General features: G+C 47.4%; 1 protein-coding gene across 2 annotated transcripts in view; it reads left to right on the top strand.

The window, feature by feature from the left end:
* ZCCHC2 (zinc finger CCHC-type containing 2) overlaps window positions 1-10131 on the top strand; it is a 52994-nt gene extending 42863 nt beyond the window's left edge. The window contains exons 13-15 of one of the 2 annotated variants that reach the window (XM_079942092.1): window positions 2036-3520; window positions 4445-4517; window positions 9787-10131. In XM_079942092.1, coding sequence (XP_079798218.1) covers window positions 2036-3520; window positions 4445-4512 — 1553 coding nt within the window. In that variant the 3' untranslated portion in view covers window positions 4513-4517; window positions 9787-10131. Of the gene's footprint in view, window positions 1-2035; window positions 3521-4444; window positions 6518-9786 lie in introns of those variants that run through there. The other variant, XM_079942091.1, reaches the window with a different exon arrangement.
* The last annotated feature ends 15521 nt before the right edge of the window (window positions 10132-25652 follow it).

Below are 25652 nucleotides of genomic sequence, written 5' to 3'. Positions count from 1 at the left end.
AAAACCATTTGGGATCATGGGGCCATTTGCTATGACTTAAGAAGATTTAAACAAAGCCCAATTCCTATAGAAATTGAATTGATCATCTGAAAAATATTACAGCTTCTTTTGAACTTAAGTGTTTATTTTTAACTCTATACTTGTATGAAGGTACAGATATAAATACAGTGCCTTAAATAAGTTACTAATTTTTGGATACTTTTTGTTTTGCAAAGTTTAACCAGAAACTCCTCAGCTATTAAGGAGAGTATATGTTAGAACCACTTACTCATAAGTTGAATCTCTTCTAATATAAATTATTATTGTTGAATTAATAACATTGTTGACATTCTGTAGGTTGGTTCAGGTTTAACCTTTCTCCAGGAAGGTTCTATTTAACCTTTCTCCAGGAAGACTAGTATGATTTGTTTTTAGTATTGTTTCAAAAGATTTTAGCATCTTAACTGAATATAACTAGTTATTACCTTAACAAATATAAACATTTTAAGTACACAGTGCAATTCTGCTTATATTTATGGGCAGAAAGATATTAAATTAGGCACTACATTTAACTGAATGGTCTCTATACATAGTACTGCAGTATCTGGGTTTACGATATTTAAACATTGTGAGTTAGATTTTGTCTTTTGTCCCCTTTATACCAAAAGTCAAGAAATCCAGGGGAAGTCTAGATTAAAGTTATTTCTGTTTACAAGCAGAAGAGTGATGCAGTAATAAAAACAAATGCAGTACAATTTTGTATCTGCCACTTTGCTGTTTTGTTTTAGGAGAAATGGCACTGCTTCTTGTGCTCTAGCACACTTGTTTTATGACCATAATGGTAGCTTTAAATTTTCTTTCCCCCACTGAAATATTTAAAAGTAAGAATATTTATTCCATTCTAAGAAAACTCTCTTCCTTTCCCTATCTCTGGATATTTGAGTTAAATATAGTCTTTTTTTTTTTAAATAAATTTATTTATTTATTTTCGGCTGTGTTGGGTCTTCGTTGCTGCATGCGGGCTTTCTCTAGTGGTGTGTGGGCTTCTCATTGCGGTGGCCTCTCGTTGCGGAGCATGGGCTCTAGGCATGCGGGATTCAGTAGTTACAGCACGTGGGCTCAATAGTTGTGGTGCACGGGCTTAGCTGCTCCGTGGCATGTGGGATCTTCCCGGACCGGGGCTCGAACCTGTGTCCCCATGCATTGGCAGGCGGATTCTTAACCAATGCGCCACCAGGGAAGTCCCGAGTTAAATATAGTCTTGATTGAACTCCTTTAAATTGTATTATTTATGTGAGACAAATGTGAAGACCTCGGGTTTAGTAGTACAGAATATAAATCAAGTGAATTGCCTAAAATTGATTAAGGTTAAAAATATCTGATCCCTTTCTCTGTAATAAAGGTCTGTATTTTATACTGTGCTTCATTCAGTCTCCATTAACCTTTTGTTTCTTACCTCTCCATGGATTTTTTTTTAATTTAAGATTTAATTTTTTTAGAGCAGTTTTGGGTTTACTATAAAATTGAGAGAAAGATACAGAAATATTCCCTGCTCTCACACATATATAGTCTGCCCTGTTATCAACAATTGCTCCCTAGAATGACACATGTTTTACCAAGGATGAACCAATCTACTTTGACGCATCATTATCGCCCAAAGCCCATGGTTTATCTAAGGGCTCACCTTCAGTGGCTTTGGACAAATGTGTAATGATACATACCCACCATTACAGCATCACACAGAGTACTTCCACTGCCCTGAAGACACCCCGGGCTCTGCCCGTTCATCCTTCTCCGGGGCCCCCACCCCTGGCAGCCACCAAGCTTTTATTGTTTCCATAGTCTTGCCTCTTTTCCAGAATCTCCATATGTTTACAGTGAAGTCCACAGAAAGCCAAAAATTAAAAGAAGGTCAGCTTGGTAGTCAGGAAGCTTAGGGATACATTTATTAGTCCAAACTTCAGTGTTTATTTTAGATATACTTAAAGTTTATTTCTAGCAAGAAGGTTGGGAGATTATGCTTGTATTAACATCTAGTTATGTTTGTTTCCCTCAGACACAGACAGCAATTCTGAGGATTCTGGAAATCCATCCACAACCAGGTTTACAGGTTATGGTTCTGTCAACCAGACTGTCACTGTCAAGCCACCTGTTCAGATTGCTTCATTAGGAAACGACGATGCAAACCTTTTAGAAGATCCCTTAAGCTCACCCAAGTATCAGCATATTTCTTTTATGCCAACTTTACACTGTGTCATGCACAATGGTGCCCAGAAGTCTGAGGTGGTCGTTCCTCCACCCAAATCTGCTGATGGTAAAACAATAGGGATGCTTGTTCCTAGCCCTGTTGCTCTCTCTGCAATAAGGGAGTCCACGAACTCAACCCCCGTCGGAATACTAGGGTCAACAGCTTCTACTGCAGAATCAGAAAAGCACCTTGAATTACTGGCGTCCCCTTTACCTGTTCCATCAACATTCCTTCCACATAGTAGTACTCCCGCTTTGCACCTCACAATTCAGAGGCTGAAACTGCCGCCGCCGCAGGGATCTTCCGAGAGTTGCACGGTGAACCTCTCCCAGCAACCAACCGGGAGTCTGAGCGTCGGATCACCAAACACTGCCTTTATTCCTGTTCATAATCCAGGTAGTTTTCCAGGATCTCCTGTTGCTACCACAGACCCCATCACAAAATCTGCATCTCAAGTGGTAGGACTAAGTCAAATGGTGCCTCAGCTTGAGGGAAACACAGGGACAGCCCCTCAGCCTACCAATGTGAAGGTAGTTCTTCCAGCAGCTGGCCTCTCGGCCGTACAGCCACCAGCTTCCTACCCCTTGCCAGGCTCTCCCCTTGCTGCCGGGGTGTTACCCAGCCAGAATTCCACCGTCCTCAGCACGGCGGCACCGTCTGCCCAGTCCGCGGGAGCAGGCATCAGCCAGGCCCAGTCGAGTGTTCCTCCCGCGGTTCCTACCCACACCCCCGGTCCCGCCCCAAGCCCGAGCCCTGCTTTGACACACAGTACTGCGCAGGGCGACAGCACGTCTTACATCAGTGCTGTGGGAAACACGAACGCCAACGGGACAGTGTTGCCTCCACAGCAGATGGGCTCAGGTCCTTGTGGTTCTTGTGGGCGAAGGTGCAGCTGTGGGACCAATGGAAACCTTCAGCTAAATAGTTACTATTATCCTAATCCAATGCCTGGACCAATGTACCGAGTCCCATCGTTCTTTACTCTGCCATCCATCTGCAATGGCAGCTACCTCAACCAAGCACATCAGAGCAATGGAAACCAACTTCCTTTTTTTCTGCCTCAGACTCCATATGCAAATGGACTGGTGCATGACCCAGTCCAAGCCAACTATGGCATGCAGCAGATGGCAGGATTCGGGAGGTTCTATCCTGTGTATCCAGCACCTAATGTAGTCGCCAGCACGAGTGGTTCGGGGCCCAAGAAGAATGGGAACGTTTCATGTTACAACTGTGGTGTGAGCGGGCACTATGCACAGGAGTGTAAGCAGTCGTCCATGGAGGCCAGTCAACAAGGTAATCATGAGAGCTCCCAGAGGACTTGTTTTTGAGTGTGCCCGTCCCTCCCTCCCCTGGTGATCACGGTGATCCTGTTGAAGCAGAAAGAGGTGTTGTGTGTTTGTTTACGGATGTTGTGCTCTCAGTGACAAATCATAAAATGCAAACGGCAAAACCTAGCGTGGACACACACAGGACACACACACAGCACAAGGAAGTTCAGAGAAATTCAGTTCCCAATTAAGGAATAAACCATAAGGCACTTCTTAAGGAATATAATGGGGATTTGCGAATCTCTTGCTAGCAGCACTTTTTTTTTAAAGCTACAATCCTGTGTCATAGAGTAAGCAAAATTTTTAAATGCTGAAAAACTAGGAAGTGATAGTCATCTGACATGGAAGATTTTTAGTTGTTTGGGTCTATCTATGCATAACCAACTGGCCTCATGCTACACCCTTCCTTCCCAGCAGACATTTTTTTTTTTTTTCAGTGCTATTGCATTTTAAAAGGCACAAAATATTTAAGCACTGGTTTTTGGAGTAAGGAGATTCAAACTGAGTTTAATATTATTACCACCAGAATAAAGAAATTGTTCTTCAATAAGTACGTGTAAGATACCAAGTTCAGTGTAGACCTGAAACTGTTACCTTTCACTCACATTAGGCTTTTGTCATTTTGCCAGATCTCACACAGAAAAAAGGCTTGACTTGGGAGTATGTGCTTGACATTTTTTAAGGGAAAATTGAGTTTGATAGCTTTAGGTTGAACTTAAAGCACAAACTTCATTATTACTTTTTTAAAGTCATTTTATGGACCATTTTGCGGTCCGAGTATTGCCGAAGGAGCAGCGGCTGAGGAGCATGCCCATTTGATATCTTGTAGTGGTTTGTGATGCATTGCATTGTACGCAGTGACTTAGCAGTTCTGTCTTTCCCATTTTAGGCACTTACAGACTGAGATACGCACCTCCCCTCCCCCCTTCTAATGATACGTTGGATTCTGCAGACTGAAACAAGTAAAGCTTGCCTACTTAATACACTGAAGTGTGGGGAGTCATGGTTGGGGTGTGGAGGGGAGGAAAGGAAAGGTATTTTGTTTGTGTTTCTTTGTCTATACATTTCCTAGATTTCTATGCAGTTGGGAGTTTTCATTTCTCTTGTACCAAAATGTCCAAAACAAAAAAGAATGCATTGCTTTTGAGCCTCTGGTCTCCTGGTACAACAACAGGCTTATCTGTATGATACATGTAATTTAAACATCCAAACAGACTACCAAAAGGAAAATGTTGATGCGTGCTTTTTTTTTTTTTTTTACACTGAATACTTGCTGTGTGCAATGTTTACTGAATCTTTAAAACTGTGTATTTGACCTTTTTTAATAACACTGGTGACAGTCCTATGGTTTTGGAAAAAAACTTTGCTTCTTCCCCAGTTTTTCTCACTTTCGTCCTACACTCCGCTTTTCTCCCCCACCCCCACTCTTTCCAGTGGCCGCAGGAGTGGTTGGCACTGCATTGTCCACACTTTGTAAACTGCTCTGCATATAAATTGAGGGTAGAATGTTTCACCTTAATCATAAGGGAGAATCACATTCCCAAAATAGTGTGTATATATGTAATAAACAGCACCACGTAAATACATATATGCAGTGCTTGTTGTCCAAATAAAAATTAAAACAAGTGGAAGAGAGAGGAGGAAGTAAAATCATATGAAACTGAGAAAATATGACATATGAAGTGGACAAAGAGCTTTTTCTTTAAAAAAAAACAAAACCTTTTTACTTCATCATACTTTTTTAGCCTGTTGCTTCAGAGAGACATAAAGTGAACAAACTAGTGTGAGTGTGGTTCTTCTGTGTGTGTGTTTGTCATGAAAATCAACAGCCAATTTTACCTGTAGTCTACCACTGTGTCATGTAAAAGAGACACTTGAGTCAAGATTTCTTTTCCTACACCAACTGTTACAGTGTTCCATTGTGTTTAAAATGTGTATGCTTTATTGCAATCTGAACAGAAGCTCTGCGTTTCTACAAAAGTCAGGTATTTGTTCCCTAACTTGTCTCGTAGCAAAGTCACTTTTATAACAGTTTACCACTATGCTTGATTATAATGTGAAAGACTGAATTCTGCGTGTGTTAAGATGGTATGAATCACGTCAGTGTCACATCACTAAGTTTAATGCTGCTGTTTAAAAACAAAAGTTTTTTTAAAGCCAATCTATGTACTAAATTGCTTCCAGGTAATTTTTGATTTCCTAAAGTGCACTGAGGTTATCTGGAAGAACGGGGTGCAGGTTTGGACTGCTGCATTCAACAGCAGTGAGCAGCTACCACTGTAGAGTCGCAGGTTGAGGGCTTGGGGTTGGGTTTGTTTCCCCATCCTCAGTACAGGGCAGAATCGACAGATGTTTGTTGTGTGGGGTCACATTGGTGTGCAGCAGAGGAACTTGAATATCTGGTCTCGGTTCAGAAGCCTAACAGATTGCCAGACAAAAGGAAACACTTGAAGAAAGAAGCTTCGTGTAATGCTTCACAGATAGAATTTATATTTATAGCACCAATGTACATTTTGAAACCTTCTTTCCAGGGTGAGAGTTAAAGGGGAAGGAAGGGGGGTGTGTGAAGGGGGGGTAGACGAAAGCTTTAATTTAAAAAGAGAAGAAGTCCGAGTAAAGGAAATTATTTTGATTAAATGTATTTTGTTTGATCTGGGTATTTTTGGACCACATTATTAAATTAATTGTTGAGCTGCAGTTGAGTTGTTCAAGTGAGAGTTTTGATAAGCCCCATCTGGACCGCATTGTGAACCATTGCCAGTTGTACTTTATGGAGCTTATTTTATGATTTAAAAGACTGTACTGTACATAGGAGGTATGTTACCTTCTCCTTATTTGTATGTTTACCATATACTTTGATATTTGAAATGTTATGTACTGGAAAGGCCACTTATATTTCTAGAACAGATTGGATTTTATGCAACCTTTTTTCCTTGAATTAACAGCAATAAAAAAATGAAAAATGGCTTAAGAATTGTGCTTTATTGCAAATTTTGTAAAAGTGAAAGATAGGAGGACATCATACCTCGTGGGTTTGGGGTTTTTTCCCTTTTTAAAGAATCAACCCGTTATTTTCCTGCAATGTGGGCAGTGAATCCCCAAGTTACTTACCATCTGGAAATGTTTCCCACAAGCAGCCTTACTATATATATGGGGCACCTGTGTGACCGCTGAAAGAAGAGTCTGCACTTCTGTGCTTCCTGAGCACACACTGTGTGCCAGAGGCACCGTGGCGGCTCAGACAGAGTCCTTATCACCCAAGAGCGGTGTTTCTGGTTCAGGCCCTCCCTCACCAAAAGCGTAGAGGACCTAACTACTTCCTCAAATTTATTAATACCATTTTGTTTTCCAGGAAACTCTCCCAATAGAGTACCTTTGAATTACATTGGTTCTGTCTTGCATAATCCAGTCTCAAGTCAGTCTTTACACAATCAGTAATTTTATAAGAGATTGTGGGGAGGTGCTTTCCACATATCCATGCATCAGTCATGTCCTCTGGTGACGACGAATGTCACTCGGCCCAGCCCCTCCGGTTGTCCCCAACGTTCCGTGCAGTGATGGACACTAAGAATGATTGTCCTGAGCCACCTAACGCACGTTCCCTCTGTACCCAGTTGGGCAGTGGGTTTGAAAAGATCACAGGACCCCTGATGGCTTTTCCGTTAGCCAGCAAACAGGCACCTACACGTAACACACGGCGGTTATGGACCCGCCTCCAGTTAACTCACACACCTCCTATCATCACCTGTGTCCCTTAACCGACCCTTCTCCTTCCTGCCCCCACTGCGCAAGGTCACCACTACTCTCAATTTCACTATTCCTCTTTTCCCCTCACATTTTACATCCTCCTTCCCCAAATATACAGTGTATTTCTACTTTTCTTGAGCTTTTTAGAAAGGGTACCCTTTACCTCGTCTTCTGTGACTATCTCTACTCATCTGGTTTTACAGTCCTGATGTTGCATTCCTTCAGTTTGTTCATTTTCACTAACTTTACAATATTCCATTGCATTGGGGGAGAATAATACACACACACACACACACACACACGCACACACACACACACACACGCACACACACATCCATTCTGTCAACAGACATTTGGGTGGTTTTCACTCGTTTGCTCTTGTAACAGGAGCAGTTTTGTACCAGTCTCCTGGCTTGTATGTGCGAGAGTTCCCTGGGATATACATCTAGGAATGCAAGTGCTGGGTTGTAGGACATGCCAAGTATTCAGTTTTCCCAGATTCGCCATGTGGTTTTCCAAGTGGTTTACACTCACCAGCAGCATGCATGCCCCTCAGTCCATATCCTGATGCTGTGATAGTGCCCGGGGCGGCTTGGGGAGGGAGAAATAAGTGTAGGCTTGGAGGGATTTGTGTGAGGCTTCATGGAGGAGGTTGAGTGTGGAGGAGAGCCTGACATGACAGCACGGGCGGGGTTTGGACCAGTGTGGACCAGGGGGCGCGCTCTAGGAAGAAGGTGTGTGGAAAGGCACAGGACCCGAGGTGATGGGTTGTGAGGTCGGGAGGTGACACAGGCAGCTGTCATAGAGGGAACATCTTGAAAGAGTTATGAGATTTGTGGTTCAGTAGGTAAAATAGAGCCAGACTGGAGAATTTGGAGTTGATTGAGTGAAAAATTGGAAGTTGCCATTTTTAAGTAGAGAAAAAATACGTTGACGATAGTTTTTGAAAGAAGGCTTGGAAGTTGAGAGACCGGTTAGGATGAGGCGACAGGAAGGAAGAGGATGGAAGGAACCCCGGGCTTCAGAGCCACGTTTTCCCCAGATAGAAGATGAGCTGGTCTAAGTTACGGCTGTGAGGATTACATAATATATGGGAAAGGTCCAGCATGATGAAGTAGCACCAAGGAGGCACCCAAATGTTAGTTGAATTCCGTTTCAACGCACAGGAGAACTGTGATTCTGTTTTCAGAGACGAGGAAAATGTGGATGAGAGTTAAGTCTGTGTGAAGGCAGTGGTTCTCTGGGTGGCAAGGAGCCTGGTAACTGTAGTTCTTCATTATATTAAGCTTAGTTGTTTCCGCTCTGTCCACTTATAAAAGACAAAATATTTCTTGTGCTCAAAAATTAAATCTATGTGGAGGTAGCTATGGGCTCTATATCCATGGGCTGAGTCTTGCAGTACCAAAGTAGAACAAGGTCTTACAAGGCAAATCCACATTTAATTTTTTATGTAAGTGCTAAACATCTAATTTTTCTGAGAAGTTTCCAAAAAGGTTAAAGCACAGTATAAAGTAATTTCTCTCTCTCTTTTTTTTTTAACAGGTAGCATCTAGTACTTGAGCACCACCATCCATTTGAGCTTGGAGGACACCTTTTTTCAATTCTACATACTGATTACAAAAACATTTAAGGTTAAGGCAGTGAAACCAAATGGAGGCAAGCTGTGACAGTAGTTAACCCCATAACCCTTCCATCTTTCCTCTCAAAGGATAAAGAAAAATGCTGACTCCCTCCGCCTACCCCACCCATAGAAAGGGCCCGTTTCTGTCCAGAGAAATGAGTTGAGGTCTGGGGGATGAAAGAAGAAAGAGGTGCCCTGACCGTAAACATGGTGGCTGCACCTCTGGACCTTTCCTCGGGGATGGAAGACAGTCTGAAGTTGGGTTCTATTATGAGAATGAAGGGCTCCGGGGCCCGAGATTGAGAGGCAGGTGTAAACTCAGATGAGGGCGTGTTCTCACTGCAGTGCCCTAGACCGCCTGCAGAGGGCAGCACCATCCTTTCCCAGAGCACGCCCGTCCGCTCGCACGGTTTGTATACCTAAGGTCAATCGAACATCAGTATTTTAGTATACCACTGCTTATGAATCACAGCTGTTGTACTCATATGTGCAAAAATAACTTTTCCACGTTTCAGGAAAAATAGACCTAATTCTTAAATGCTGTCCTCTTTTGAAAACTGTGAGCCCCTACATTGGAGCATGGGTACACATGACGTGAACTCTGTGTGTATGCAAATGTCTGTCCATCTTGGAAGCAAGATGGCTTTAGGCTCCCTCGTTCCTGCTCTGGAAAGTGGGGTACATCACAAGTGTAGGCATCAAAAATCCTGCCTGCCTGCAGTCACACCTCTTCTTCAGTGACTGCTGGCCTCAAGTCTCCAGAGCTCTTAATTCTAAGATCCTGATTTGCTACTTGAACTTTGGGGGTGGGGCGAGGTGGGGGGCTGGGTGGTTCTTCATTGTCTTTCTTTTTCCTCTTGCAGCTCCGACTTGATCCACTGTAAAAGGTCTCGCTCGGCCAGCCTCTCCCCAAAAGAAATTGCTAATTGGGAAGCAGCGCCGCCTGGTGGGGGACGAGGACAATGCAAGCAAGCGGACGTCATTGCCCACTTGACCTGATGTAGAGAAAATTGAACGTAAGGCAGAAAACATTTGAGATTGTAAACCTGTGCTCAAAACCTTAAAGAATGCAGGCAACTGGCCATAAAAGTAATTTGAGCGGTCTCCTCTTTCAGACATTGCAATCTCAGTTTGTTATAAACATCTTAAACGCATTGATGGTACTTTAGAGTTTCCTTTGCACTTTTCTCTGGGCTCATTGGCCTGCACAACTGTGAAGGGTATGGGGTCTCCCTCCTCCCTATTTTACAGACTAGGAACTCAGGGTTCAGAGGGGTTAAGTGCCACAGACATGCCACCAGTGATGAAGGCCAGGCCCCAACTTCAGATTAGTGCTTACCTCCTGCCCCACTTCTGGCCTGCAACTGCTTCTTCACTGACCCCAGGGCAATGACCTTTTAAACCGTATAAAGCGATAGGCACCCATGGTCTTAAGAACCATGGGGCCTCTGGGTTCCTGAGAGAGGAGTGGGCTGGGTCCTGGTCAGTCAGAATGTCTCTTTTCTGTATCTCTGTTGAAGGGGTGAGGGAAAGTTTGCAGAACTGGGAGACCTCAGTACTTTTAGAACTAGGCTTTCGGCGTTTGCCTGTCTCAGATGAATTCAAGGAGCAGCAGCTGTTGCCTACATCCAAGGTTTGAAACATGCAGCAGTATGCTCTGTTGGAACACTGAATCTTGCTCTGCAAAGGTTTTTATTGTCCCCAGATGTCTCGGTGACTCTTGAGCATTTGGTGGCCAGTCCATAATTTTAAGCCTTCAGAAGTTAAGAAGTGCAGTAGCAGGGCACACAGGAAAGATACTTCACTGCTGCTATTTGAAAAGCTCTGACCGTTATATATAGATTGTCCCAAGCACTCCCTCTACCCGCCACCACTACTCAAAGACACTCCAAAGACCAAAAATGACAGAGGCAAAGTCACCTTCAAGCAGGAACGGTGACAGTCACACCCGCCCCAAAAGCCTTTCTGGATGTTAAGAATGCCACCAGGTCACCTAGTACTCGGTGCTCATTCTTGCTAGCGTATCAGGGTTGGGTATTTGTGACATGGTAACTCACTTTTGCATTGGAAGCCTCCATCAGATGGACTTGTACAAAGAGGTGGCGCTGGTAAAGCCTTATTTTCAGCACCCACCCACAGTACGCATGACCTTTCTCAGGCTCATTTACAGAATGGGGATAACATCCACTTTGTTAGAATAGTTATAAGGATTGAATCTGACAAAATACATAAAGCACTCAGTGTCTGGCACACAGTAGGTGCTCAGGACATTCGTGATGGTGGCGAACGCCTTCATGCCCAGTGGGGGGCAGGCATGTGTCAACCTCACCACAGCCATATGAGGTGGGTACTCTGCTCCATCTTACCGTTGGGGAGGTTGAGGCATGAAGGCCGCCCAAGTGTCTGAGGGCACAGAGCGGTTCAGTGGCAAGGCTGGGGCTGGAACCTGCCGCTCTTAGCCCCCAGGCTCCTCCAATTCTTTGTGCCCGGGTCACAGGATGCTACAGGCATGGTGTGACAGTGCAGGGCACCCCGCACTGGGGTAAGGTAGGCAGAACTCAGGCCAGCTCTGCCGTAAACTCTGTCGTCTTGAACACCTGGCCCTCCTGGACCTTCATTTTTCTTACCCGAAAGCTGAGTGTTGCTTGGAAAAGAGTGGTAGAAACTGAGCTAAATGACCTTAGAATTCTGTGGCTTGAAGCTTACTTTTTCACTTTAAGTGATTTATCAAGTTTTTATAATTCTTTACCTTTACACTTTTGTTTTAACTGATTTGAAGTCCTCTTTGGGTGTGGCCAGGAGCACAAACCCCAGCTGTCACCATGTGCTAACAGGACAGGAAATGTTTCCAGGTCCTTAGGGAGCGGCAAGAGAAAAGACCCCAATTGGGGCTGGCTGGGCACTAGGTGGCAGCACCGGCTTCTGACTGTATCTGGTCCAGTGGAGGAGCAGGTGCTCTGTCCTGTCCTCAAGATTCTAGGTTCTCCTCTACTTGTACTGATAAAGTTTTCACCTTGGGGGGCCTTCCAGTCAAAAAACGAAGCTTGCGTACCGAGTCCTGTGCTGAAGGACACAGGGTTAGCCGTAGCTCACAGGTCAACAACACGTAGAGATGGACAAACTACGGTCCACAGCTAAGAATGGTTTTTACATCTTTAAATGGTTGAAAAGAATACGTTTTCATGACGCATAAAAAAATTATATGAAATTCACATTTCAGTGTGCACAAATAAAGTTTCTTGGAACACGGCCACTCGTTTGTCTCGTTGTGGCTGCTTTCGTCAGAAATGGTCAAGTTGAGCAGTTACGACAGAGACCACGTGGCCCTCAGAGCCTGAGGTACTGTCTGTGCCTTTATGGAAAAAGCTTGCTGACCCCTGACACATAGCAACCTTCTCCAAGTAAAGGTGCGCTCTCCGGTATCTTTCAGGTCCTACGTGCGAGTGCAGGAATTTCACTCTCCTTTTTGCTGCTGGGTCTTCTTAGCAAAATGAGATCACCTCTGGTGCACACATTCCATCAGCTGTTTAGCAAATATCTCTTGGCTGGGAGCTGAGTGTCACGAGGAGCATAACCAGCTACAGCCTGGTCACAAGCCGTGGGGTCCCAGTGGGTGGACAGGTGAACTCTGCCTGCTGAGAACTGGGAAAGGGTTTTCAAAGGACAACATTTCTGCTGGGCCAGAAAGGGAGAAGTGAGATATTCTTAGTGAAGAGTTAAAGAGATGGCAAAGAAAATGTCATTGACTTCAGGAGTGCTGGGTAGGGAGGTGAGAGGGTGGGAGGAACAGGCAAGGGCAGGTGCGGGGCAGCAGGGCATGAAGACGGGAGGGAGCCAGACGGGCAAGGGTTTGGAAGAAAAAAACATGGATTCTTTTGCTCTTGCTGAATTTGTGGTGCTTGAGTGACACCTGGTCATCCAGTGTTTGTCTCACAGCGTGGCCCTGGGTCACCTGCAGCAGAGTCACCTGAAGGGCGTAACTAAAACACACACTCCTCAACTCTTCCTCCCTGCAAACACACACCTAGAGAATGGAAGTTCGCAATGTCTATTTTGGTGGGTGCAGGGGAGGGCAAAGCCGATCCGTCAAAGAAGGCTGAAAAGGAGAATCCAGATAGTGGAGAATGTTCCCTGAAGACCGGAAGATAAACTTTGAGAATGAAATGGTCGTTATTGCCACATACAGTAGAGGTCAGGAGGTATGGCCACGAGCGTGACAGTCACGAGATCACTGGTAACTTTAAGACGACAGTTACGGGGGATTGTGAGGAGAGCCAGAGGAAGACAGAAGGATGTGAGGATGGACAACTAACCTCACTCTAGTTGCTACTTATTTTTAAAGGCAGTATAATGTAGTGCTTTGAATCCCAAGGCTGTCACTTGAGCCGGGGCCTCTGAGCAAGTTCCCTTACCTGTAAACAAAGATTACAAGAGTGTCAACCTCCTGGGGTTTTTGTGAGGGTTAAAACGTTCCAACGTGGTGCCTGGCATACAGGGAGCACTCACACAATGTTATATTTCCTTTAAAAATACTTTCTTATTCAGAACCTGCCTTCCTATTTTAGGGCCTGTCAGAATTAGGAATGCCTCCCTTTGGATTATGACTGGGCTTTGTTCTTTCCTGTTAGCTATTTCTGTTTTACATAATTGCAGTCATCCTATACACGCATTTTATATCTTTTTTTTTTTTGTTTACAGCTGATAAGCCAATATCAACACTTTATTACTAACTGAAGTCCACAGTTTACATCAAGGTTCACTCTTGGTCTTGAACATTCGGTGGGTTTTGACAAATGTACGATGACGTGTATCCAGCATTGTAGTATCGTACAGAATAGTTTCACTGCCCAAAACATCCCATGCTCTGCCTATTTACCCCTCGCTCCCACCCCTGGCATCCACTGATCTTTCTACTGTCTCTATAGTTCTGCCTTTTCCAGGTGGTCATATTGTTGGAATCACACAGTATGTAGCCTTTTCAAATTGGCTTCTTTCACTTAGTAATATGCATGTAAGTTTGTAAGTTTCCTCTATCTCTTTTCATGGCTCAATAGCTCTTTTTTTTTTTTTTTTTTACTCTGAATAATCCACTGTCTGGATGTGCCAGTTTGTTTATCCACTCACCTACTGAAGGACATCTTGTCTGCTTCCAGGTTTTGGCAATTATAAATAAAGCTGCTCTAAACATCCCTGTGCAGGTTTTTGTGTGGATGTAAGTTTTCATCTTACTTGGGTAAATACCAAAGAGTACGATTGCTGGATCATATGGTAAGCTATGTTTAGTTTTGTAAGAACCTGCCAAACCGTCTTCCTAAGGGGTGCCCCGTTTCCATTCCCATCGGCAGTGAACAGGAGTCCTTGTTGCTCTGCATCCTTACCAACACTTGGTGTTGTCCTTGTTTGGATTTTAGCCGTTATAAGTACGTAGTAGCACCTTATTGTGTGAACTTGCAGTTCTCTAATGACATAAGATGTGGAGCATTTTTCACGTGTTTGTCATTTTTGGTGAGGTGTCCAGATCTTTTGCTGATGTTTTTAAATTGGGCTGTTTATTTCCTTATTATTGAGTTTTAAGCATTCTTTGTATATTTTGGACACCAATCCTTTGTGCTTTGCAAATATTTTCTCCTTAAAAGCATTCTTTTAACGCTTTTTTCTTTTTATTGGGATGAAACGGGAATGTGAGGCCATCAAGGCACAGAGCCCAGAGGGTCCCCCTGTGTCTTTACTCTTCTCAGACGCAGCGCCATACATCTCCAGCGGGCGTCCGGCAACATGTCAGAAGCGGGATCCCGTAGTGGTTGCCAGGTCCTCAGTGCAGAGCTGGGGGCGCACTTGGCAACTGGGGTGGGACCCTGGAGGCTTCCAAGTACCTCCTCTGAAGGGACAACCGGCAAGATTAAGCGGCTGGGCCACCGCTGGCCCTTTTATTACTTGCCCAGAGAACAGAAATTGTGGGTCTACAGCGACATCCCTTCGTAACTTCTTCAACCTTATTTGGGACACAGAGGACCGAGTTCCTCCCCAGTGTGTTTACAGAGACGTGCACGGCAAAGGAAGCAAGCCGTTTCCACGCCGGGCTTCAAGCAGGGCTGCCGGCGTTGCCTGTGCTCCTCGGTGTGGATGAGCTTCCTTTCCGCCAGACACAAACAGACCTTGGTGGGGCCTCGGCGGAACAGGAGACAATAGTGCTTCCCCCAGGATGGAAAGTCGTCACCCCGCAGCAGACGGGAAGTTCAGCTCCACAGAGGGGCTTTGCCTGTGGGTCTTCAGATCTCCCCTCCCACCCACCCATCTCGTGATAAATTGATGCAATGCCTTAATGCTTCCACATAGCTGAGTATCTTCTCTGGAGCTCAGTATCGAAATAGGCATATTTCTGGCTACATTGAAAACCCTGGTGAGGAGGAAGTGAACTACTCTAGAGTGTGTGTGATCCAAGCGGAAATAAATCATTGTGCCCAGCTCGTTCTGAATCCCAGTTTCCTCTTAAGCCAGACTTTCCACCTACTGGAAAGTGGAGGTGTGTTTACTCTAGCAAAGATGGTCTCTTGATTGAAAACAGTTGGAAAAGGCCCGTCACGTGGAGGGAAATTGGTGGAGCGCATTGTTTCTCCCAGTGCCGTCCGGGGAGCCCCTTGGGAGGCCTGTGAAATACGGACTCCAGCACCACCACCACTGCCCCCCGGCCCCCCCTGCACAGGATGCCTGGCGGAGGGCACAAGAGCGAGCCCTTCACAAGCTCTCCATTCCGATGCACAAAATTTTGAAAATCATTAAGTTAAAAGCACAAACTTCAGAAGCCTAAAAAGCTGGCTTTAGATCTTGACTCTGTCACCCAGTAGCCGTGTGACTTTGGACAAATATTTAAATGGCTTCGTTCTTATCTGCAAAATGGGAATAATAGCAATGGGGTTGTGGAGACCCCCCAGTGCCTGCACAGCTACCAAAGCTAAAGTGCTTGAAACATGTACGGATGCACACAAGAGATCCTCAGAAGACAAGAAAGGGGGCTTCAGAAAGTGTAGGCTGTCCCCCTCCTCTACTGTGGGGTGTTGTTTGTTTTACACGAAGTAATAATGACTAGCTTTTATTTGAGTCCATATCATGCACCAGGCATTATCCTGAGCACTTCCACGTATTATTAACCCTCAAGCCTATAAAATAGGTATAATTATGATACCCACTTTATAGATGGAGAAATCGAGTCAAGGACAGGTTAAGGAACTTGCCCACTCAGTTTCGAAGTCTGCATTTGAATGCGGGACCTGGAGCCTGGAGCTCTCTTCTTGGGCCTCTAGCCCTTAAAGACCTGACAGTAAACTGATAGAGAAAAATGGAAGTCCACTTCCTGGGTAACAGTGGAAGTCTAACTCCTCTTCAGCAACCACATGGTAAGCATGGAATGTTCAAGTAATTATTATTGTGGAGCCCAAGGCAGAACGATGTTTTCTCTGACGAGCCTTACAAACAGTATCCTTTCTGAGATGCTCAGTCTAAACCCGAACTGTCCAATCTGCTAGCCAGTAGCCACAGATAGTTATTTAAGTCAATCGGTCCCTGGAAGAGACTAGAGAGTCCGGATGTAGACCCACACATATGCCCCAAACTGATTTTTGACAAAGGTGCCGCGGCAGGTGCAGCCGGCTGACCTCGGGCGCCCAGGGACTGACCGGCTGCAGGGCTGGGGGCGGCGGCGGGGCGGGTGAGGAGGGGCCTTCTCAGCGACCCCCGCGGCCTCTGCCCCCCTCCCCCCGGCCGCGTGGATGCCCCTCTGCGCTTCTCCTAACCCATTTTAGGACCGAGAGAGCCGCCCAGGGGATCTTCCCCTGGCGCGCCGCCCCCAGGGGTGTTGTCCTGCCAGAGCTGAGGATGCTAAATGTCCTGACAGAGGCCCACACCACCAAGGACGGTCCCTCCGGAAAGGCGATCGGGCCCCGGAGGAGGCCTCGCCCCGCCCGCCGGCGCTCGGGGTCCACGTGGAGGCCTCACCCCTCCCGCCCGCGCAGGGTCCTTGTGGAGGCCTCACCCCGCCCGCCGGCGCTCGGGCTCCAAGTGTAGGCCTCGCCCCTCCCACCCGCGCGCGGTGTCCACGTGGAGGCCTAGCCCCGCCCTCCCGCGCGGCGTCCATGTGGCGGCCTCGACCCGCCATCTCGCGCCCTCTCGCGCCGTCTCGCGCCCTCTCGCTCCCCGTCGGCCTGCGCGGCGGCCCGGAAGAGCCGAAGAGCTCGGGAGATGGGCCCCAACCAGGTGGGCCCCAACCCGGCACCACCTGCCCTTCGGAGCATCAGTGTGTGCGGGTCTCGAAGACGGTGAGAAAGGGGTCTTTCCAAGAGGCTCAGCATAGTTTCCCCAGGGTTGGTCTAGAAAGTGCTCCCCGTCCCTTCAACTGGTTCCCGGCGCCGCAACTGGAACTGTCCTGACCGCGAGGCCAGGACACATTCCCCTTGGATGGGCTTGTCCCTCTGTGCACGCGGCCCGCCCACAGCCCGGATCCTAATGCCTCAGACTTAGCGTCACAGCCTTTGGTTCTATCCTGAAATGAGCAGGGAGAGATTTGGACCTGGGAATACCTGGAAGACAAGCGGTGTCTGTATCTAACAGACTCTCGGTAAATGTTACAGGAATGAATGAAGTGAGGAACCGTCCCCCAGCCGGCACGGTTCCCTTTGTTCTTCCACGAACCAGAAAATGACGAGTGTATTCTGAGTGGGCATTCTAGGACCGCAGCCCTAATGAGAAAGAATTATGAGGACTTTATACTCCTGGGGTTCCCCCCCCCCACCCCTTGAGACGAGAAAAAGATGTTCAAAGCCATTAAGCTCCTTAGAACAAGCAGATAGGAAAGGCGGAAAGCAACGCTTTGAAAACAAAAGCAAATGGCTTTATTTACTTTTAAAAATGATACACGTAAAACATGAAGATATGTTCAAAAAGAATGTATTTCTGAAAAGTGTAAACAGTTAAAATCCCTGGCCCCAGAGCCCCAGTCTTAATTCCCTCCCCAGGTGTAACCTCACCCCACAGCGCTCCTTGACCTCTGTGCGGCTCCAGCTGCGGGTTTCTGGCTGTTCTCCACGAGGGACAGTACACCTGCAAGCCTCTTGCTCTTGCTTATTATTCCCTCCACCTGGAAAGCCACCCCCACTTTCGTTTCCCTTTTTTGGGGGAAGGGGTATTTAATTTTATTTGTAGGATAAGTGCACAAACCTTAAAGTATGCAGCTGGATGAATTTTTACATACTTTTATGCATATATATTCACCCAGATTCAGATGCAGACCATCTCCTGCACACGAAGCCTGACCCCGTACCTCCCAAAGTCAGTACCCTCCCCAGAGGTAAGCACTGTTCCGACCTCCATCGCGGCAGATTCCTTTTGTCTGTTCCTATAAATGTCCTAACGTCCTTCGGAGTCTCCAGCACTTTCTTTGGGAGCTCATTCCCATCCTCCAGGTCTCGGCTCAGATGTCATCTCCTCTCCTGTTCCTTTCAATAGCGGTATCCATAGCGGTGTCCTGTGCCTTTCCTACAGAGCCCTTCAGGGTTTGCAATTTGTTTACTTGTTTGCTGTTTGTCTCCCCAACTGGAAGGTAAGAGTCCTCTTACCTGAACTCTCCTGTTCACTGCTGTCTCCTGAACCCCTAGCCCATTGCCTAGCATATGTAGACAGTCAACAAATATTTATTCAATGAATGCATACGTGTGTGAATGAAGGGAAGAAATGCCCCAGGTATCAGTTTGTAGGGTCCTGAATCCAAAGCTAATTATAGTCATCCAAACACACCAGAGGCCTCTGCGCTGTTAGTTACAAAGGCAATATTCACCAAATTCAAATGTGAAGATTTAGAAAGAAATACTGGAGTTGTTCCAGTCTGCCTGGAAGCAAAAAGTGGGCTAATTCTCCCCCTCTATAACAGGATTGCTTTCTCCACCAAGACTGGGCTTTTGCTTTATTGTTTTGAATCAATGTTTTATAAAACAACTCCACTTTGGCTACATAAAAGGACTCTCTCAACAGTGGTAGACTCTGTTGGAGTGATAGAGAATGATGTTTTTAAAACTTCCTGTATATTTTGTCATGTTTTAAAAATGAGCACATAATACTTAAAAATTTTTTTTAATTGTGATAAAATACACACAACATGAAATTTACCATCTTAACAAATTATTTTAAGTGTACATACAGTTTAGTGATTCTAAGTACCTTCACATTGTTGCACAGCCCATCTCCAGAACTCTTTTCAGCTTGCAAAACTGAAACTCTGTAGCAATTAAACAAGTCCCCCTCTCTCCCCGTCCTTGGCAGCCATCATTCTACTTTATGTCTCTATGAATCTGACTACTGTGGAATCTTATGTAAGTGGAATCTGTAATACAGTATTTGTCCCAGTGACTGGTTTATTTCACTTAGCATAATGTGTTCAAGGTTCATTCACGTTGTAGCACGTGTGAGAACTTCCTTCCTTTTTCTGGCTGAGTAATAGTCCACTGTATGTTAAACCACATTTTGTTTATCCATTCATCCGTCGATGGACACTTGAGTTGCTTCCAACCTTTGGCTATTGTAAATAATGCTGCTGTGAACATGGGTATGTAGGTATATCTTTGAGAACCTGCTTTCAGTTCTTTTGGGTAATAACCAGAAGTGGAATTGTTGGATCATATGATAATTCTGTTTAATTTTTTGAGGAACTGCCATGCTGTTTTACACAGCATCTGCATCATTTTACATTCCCAGTAGCAGTGCACCAGTGTTCCAGTTTCTCCACATTCTCGCCAGCACTTGACATTTTTTGGTTTTTTGATTGCAACCATCCTATGGATGTGAGGTGGTATCTTTTTGTGGTTTTAACTTGTATTTCCCTAATGAAAAATGATGTCGACAGCATCTTTTCATGTGTTTGTTGGCTATTTGTATATTTTCTTTGGAGAAATGTCTAGTCAAGGCCTGTGTCCATTTTTCATCAGCTTGTTTGCTTCTGTTGTTGGTGTTGGGTTCTGGGCACATATTACTTATAAAATCAGGAAAGAATTTTATTTTATGAAGAAAAGGGGAAAATGCATATAGAAAGCCAGTTAAAAGAGAGTGTGGTGGTTAAAAGCTTTGGGCTCTGGAATTAGAACACTCAGTCACCGTAATTATTGAGTACCTGCTGTATAAGTTGGGGTAAGGTAACTACTCTAACATACAACCCTAAAAATGATCTAGTACAATAATGTTGCTTGCTTACTTCAAGTCCGTGGTGGTCTGAGGCGGAGGTGGGGGAAGGGCAGGACTTATGGAGGGACACTATGTCCTTTGGGGACTCTGAGTGACATAGTCATTCAGGGACCTCGGCTGCATCCATCCTGTGGCACTTGACATCCTCAACATGTGGCCTCCAAGGTCACCAAAGGATGGGATAAAAGGGAGGATTACACAAGGGCATCGTTTTAGGGACCAGTCTTTGCCTGTATTGCATTAACCTAAAGTTGTGATTCAGAGGAGACTGGGAAACATCCTCTTCCTGGGTGCCCAGAAGGAAAGGAAATTGCGTTGTCTCTGACCCAGTACATCCTTTTGGTGACCAGCCATCTCATTCTTTCCCTCCACACACAGTCTCATCTCCTTCTCTCAGGAGACAACCCAAAGTTACATCCAGGATCTCCGGGTCACACATTCTTCTCCAGCAGGACTAGGTTCCGATCCTGTGTTCTGGTGACCAGTGAACTAAGGGGAGGTGAGTTGTCTGCCTGCCCTCCTGACACCCAACGTACAGAGCTGAAATAGAAGTGACAGATTCCCATTGAGCAAAGGGAGGGCGCAGTAGCCCCTGGTTCACAGAAGTGACAGATTCTTTCCTGAGAGACAGGTTTTGTGAGGGTTCCCAGCCCTGACAAGGGGAACGTTCCCTTAGGTTTCTGATCTGGCCTCCAAAGGGCACCCCAGCTTCATCTCAAAGGAGTTTCTCCTATTTCATCATCTTCCCTGGCTACACCTGAAATTCTCCTTGGGGCGTAAGCCCTTCTCCTTGGCTCCCTCACCTGGTTCTTGAAGCGTTCTTCCTGCTCATGGAACCCAAAGGGATGTTTTAAGTCTACTATATGCATAGTCAAGGACATTTTCAGGTGACTTTGTGATTTCTCTGGCAATAATCTTCTCAGAAAGGTAGTGGGCTGAGCGAGATAGGGAAAGCTCTGGGAAGGGTAGATTTGAGATGCCGACCGGAAATCCCCGCACAGATGTAGACTAGCTGGATGTAGGAGCCTGGCATCGGGGAGGAGTCCAGGCTGGAGAGATACGTGGGGAGCCATCACCATCTGGCTGGCATTTATCAGGAGGCTGGCACATGTAGTCAGAAGAGAAGAGGTCCAAAGACTCAGCCTGGGTCCCTCCAGTGGCCAGAGGTGGGGACGAGGGGTGCGTGCCACAAGCCGGGAGATGAAAAGGACGGCCTGGGAGGTAAGTAAAAATCCAGAAGAGTGTGGTGTCTCAGAATAAGAAAGAAGAACACGTCTCAGGGAGGAGGGTGTCCTCAGCTAATCCAGTGGTGCTGAGGGATCAGTAGGTGAGGACTGAGGGTGGACACCGGAGGTGGTCGTCGGTGACCTGGGCGAGAGCTGTTCCTGTGGAGCGCTGGAGTGACGGTCCCACTGTAGTGGGCTCAGCCGACAGCAGGAGGGGAACATGAGTGGATGTGACTGCGGACAGGGTGGTCTTGCTGTGAAGGGGAGCGGGGACGTGGGCAGGGGTCTGGTGCGCAAGGGCAGCAGGGACGCTTCGCCCCTGGTAACCGCCCTGAGACGGGGCGGAGGATGTGGCCGGAGCTGCCGGGAGACGGGGCAGCGAGAGCCCGGGCAAGTGAAATGTGCGGAGTGAAAGTAGAGCCTGGGCAGCAGCTGAGAGCGAGGATGAAGAGGCGTCTTGGGGGTCCGAGGAGAGAGGGAACTGCCGCGCAGGAGTGGCGGGAGAGCGGGACGCGGGTGGCCTCGGGACCTGTGGCGCCGAGCAGCAGGAAGCCCCCCCCCCCCCGGCGGCCGTGGTCATGCCTTTAAGGAGGGACGCCCCCCGCCTGTCCCGGTCGTGGCTGTGCCTCCTCGGCAGAGCGCAGCCTCGTGGGCGTGGGCGTGGAGCGGGCAGAGCTGGATTTAACCGCGTTTGGGGGTTTTGCCGCCGTCGGCTCCCCTGGTTCTCAGGCCTTAGGTTTGGACTGGAACTACACGCCGGCTTTCCTGGGCCCCCAGCTTGCGGAGGGCAGATCGTGGGGCTTCTCAGCCTCCACCATTGCATGAGCCAGGCCCTCATAATGGATTTCTTTGTGTATATCTGCATCCATCCTCTTCGTTCTGTTTCCTGGAGAACCCTGACTAATCCAAGGCGTACTGGGGGAGGTGATGGGGGGGTGTGGCCGGCTTAGGGAGGAAGGGAAAGTCCTGGGCGCCAAGCAGGAGCAAGGAGGCGGGAGGACAGGTGTCGCTTGAGAGGCTCCGGAGCCGCAGCGCCTGCTGGACAGAGCCAGGCTGAGGTTCGCATGTGCAGGTGAAGAGAACATTCAGAGAAGAGGTTGCAGATGTAGGAACTGGGGAATTGGGGAGGGTGGAGATGGGGTCGCAGGGCCCACGGAAGGCTCCGTGCAGTGGGGAAGAGGTTTGGATCATAGATGTTTAATGAATGCAGTGTCCTTCCTCAGGGAGGATAAGAAACTCACCCAGGGTCACCAGACTACTCAGTGACAGGGAAGCGGTCCTGATGCCAAAGCCTGGACTCTCTCCTCTGAGTCCAGGCTTTTCTGTGAGAAACATGGAAATCGCTTGTCTGCCTCCTGTTCCAGAAAACCCCAGGACTCCAATCACCTTTCCTTTTCTACTATGGAGAGCCCGTGTTGCTCTCTGGGCTCCCAGATCTCTTCAAGATGCTGGATAAAGTCTGCGGATTTTCCCCAGAAAAGTGTGCAGTGCACAAGGCCTGTGCACTGTAGGGGTCGTGGACCCTTCGGGACCCATCCAGAGCCCTCAGGTTGACACATCCTGCCCTGTGGCCTCTGTCAGGAGGCGGAGCTGAGGTGAGCTGGACGTCGATCCTGAAACGAAACGGTCCAGCCGCCCTGACGTGACCACGACCAGCACCCAGTTACTAAGGCCAGGTGGCTAAGCTGCCACTTGGGCACCCTGCTGCCCTGTCGGGATCTCCCTGCGGTTGCCTGGACACCGGGACAAAGGAGGAGACGGTGGATGGAAGTGGGAGCCAGCGGTGTGCCACTGCCACCCGCCGCAGCTCGGGGCTCTTCACGGTGTGTCCTGCTGCACCCAAGAGGTGCTGAGCAGGTCCCCTGGCCTGCCCACGAACCCTTCGGGGCTGCATCAGCGCTCATCAGACCAGCCCTGTCTGGGAAGCTTCCAGGGACCCCTCTCTGTGGACACAACTCCAAGAAGCTAGGCCTGGCTGGGGGGTGGCTAGGATTTCTTCGTTCCCTGAACCCCAGGGCAGAGCTCCTCCAAGGATGCCTTATGCTCTTGTCTAGTCTCCAAAGTAACAGCCATCTGCACCTGGAAACCACTACTTAACACCTGTGAGGGCGGCAGGAAGGGCAGCCTGTCTGAGGCTTCTGAAGAGGTTTGCAGCAGATACCCTCGGGAATTAGCAGAACCTTGAATTAGCTTGCTGGCCCAAAGTGCCTCATTCTTCGAGATCCCGCAGGAGTCCCTGGATTTCTCTGTCTTTTCATTTAATGCTGGAGAGACCCAGCCATTGTTTCTCGCTCTCGATTCTTTCTCTGGAAAGGAAACAATCCTTTTTCTTTCTCCCCGTCCCCTCCTGTCCCCCCTTTTCACCTAAGGAAATGTAAAAGCTCTCCATAGAGTAACTACAGTGAAAGCAGCCCTTAATCTTATCAATGATGACAAGAATAAGGAATGCCAAAGTAAAGCAGGTCCTTAGGGTGTGAAAATGTCCTCAGGCTGGATATGCTGAGAAACCAGGGCTCGTGTTCTGATGAGAAAACCAAAGCCTGATTTCTAGGCAGTTACTATGTCACCAGATTCCTAGCACCCGTGTAGAATAGATCATGTCCTAGTCCAGTAGGAAATGTGCTCTAGTTAGGCTCTTTTCATAGCAAGAGTCTTAAGTTACTAAAAATGAAATGAAATAAAATATTTATTTACTTACTTATTTTTATAAAAGGGGGTTTATTTTAAGGATACCCATGACCAGCGAGAACTGGCCTGGGTCACTGTCGGGGGTTGTGAGGGCTCTGCATGGTGGCCGGCAGGACCCTGCTCTCCTGCTGTGAGCCTCTGCTTCTCCCTCTGCTGGGTGTTCCTCTCTCCTCCGCCCCACTGCCTCAACGTCCACAGAGCCACTTCCTCAGGAGGTGGCCCATCACGCTCCCTCCCGACCTCCCAGCATCACACCTCAGATTCCCCTTCCATGGCCAGCGGCCTCTTAGCTCCAGTTCCAAAGAGAGAGGCAGGTGGACTGGCCCATGTGATAGTTTTCTGGGGCTGCCCTTGGCGCAGGCCACTTCTGTTCCAGTCAGCTGTGCGGAAGCGTGGCTTACGTGATACAGCATGGTGAGAAGTGGGGACAGCCTGCTGCTCCCAGGAAAGGCGTGGATCTGAGGCCCCATGACACGCCTTCCACTAGGTAGTTTCAATATATTCCCCTCTAATATGATCCAGCTGTCAAAACACACCTCATCGAAAGCCACATCTAGTTATTGCCTTAGAATCAGTCGGCAGGGCCATTTCAGAAAGCACCTGCTCAGCAGAGTCAGTTTCATCCTGGGCTATGTTGAGATCCCTTCTAGAGATCCCTCTCCATTCTGTAATCCACGTACTAAATGGCTCACGTAACCACAGCCAATATACATCCCATATGACAGTGGCACAGAAATGAAGCCATTGCATGGGCAGGAAGGGAGCCACCTCCTCCGCGTGGCTCCTGGACCCACAAATTCCAGTGATGGCAGGGACAGCACCATCATTGTGACTTGTCCCCAGACTGCCTGAGCCCTGCAGGTGCCATCCTAGCCCCATGGTGTGGGACCTCCGCTGTCAGGTTGAGCACCTGTGGGTGGTGGGAGAATTTGGGAGACCCCACGTGAACTCACTTCTCTGTACTGCAGTGAGTTGCGGTTGCTCAGTGGGACTTCCGGAGCTTCTGCCTGTTGACAGGGTTGTGCCACTACGTCACAGGGAGAGCTACCTGGCTTTCCAGCTCTGTTCTGAGGTCTCAGGATAAATTGAGGGACCAAGATTCCCTGCAATGTTTGAGTGAGACCTACCCCTTTTTATTAGGCTGAAGACTTTTATGATGCTACAACTCCTGCAGAATCCCTGGGGGCTGCCCATCAGTTCCCATTCTGGAATCTCTTGGCTTATAGAGGAATGATTTTGCTTCTCCAGGCGTTTGGATCACCACACCCTTTGGAGTCACCAGCTGTCATAGCCACAACTAGGTCCAAAAGACCACTGCCCTAAGGCCTTTGTTGCTTACCAACAACCTGGGCTGGCCTCCCCATTTTAGTGGAGGTGGGGAAGGGCATAAGAGCCTATCAGTTGAAGTGCTTTTCCTCCTGGATCTGACTGTGACCTTGTTGCATGATTGTAGGCTGGACAGCCTCATCATAGAAGCTGTGGGTGGGGCAGGCACTGGGAACACACACTGCAGACTGTCATCATGTTCTATGAAATTGAACGCCCTTTAAAAATAAACACGTCCCTTTGGCAAGCGGTCGGTGGGGTACCAT

Source organism: Stenella coeruleoalba (assembly GCF_951394435.1).
Source record: "Stenella coeruleoalba genome assembly, chromosome: 14".
Taxonomy (NCBI): Eukaryota; Metazoa; Chordata; class Mammalia; order Artiodactyla; family Delphinidae; genus Stenella; species Stenella coeruleoalba.
This window is presented reverse-complemented; position numbering and strand designations above follow the sequence as displayed.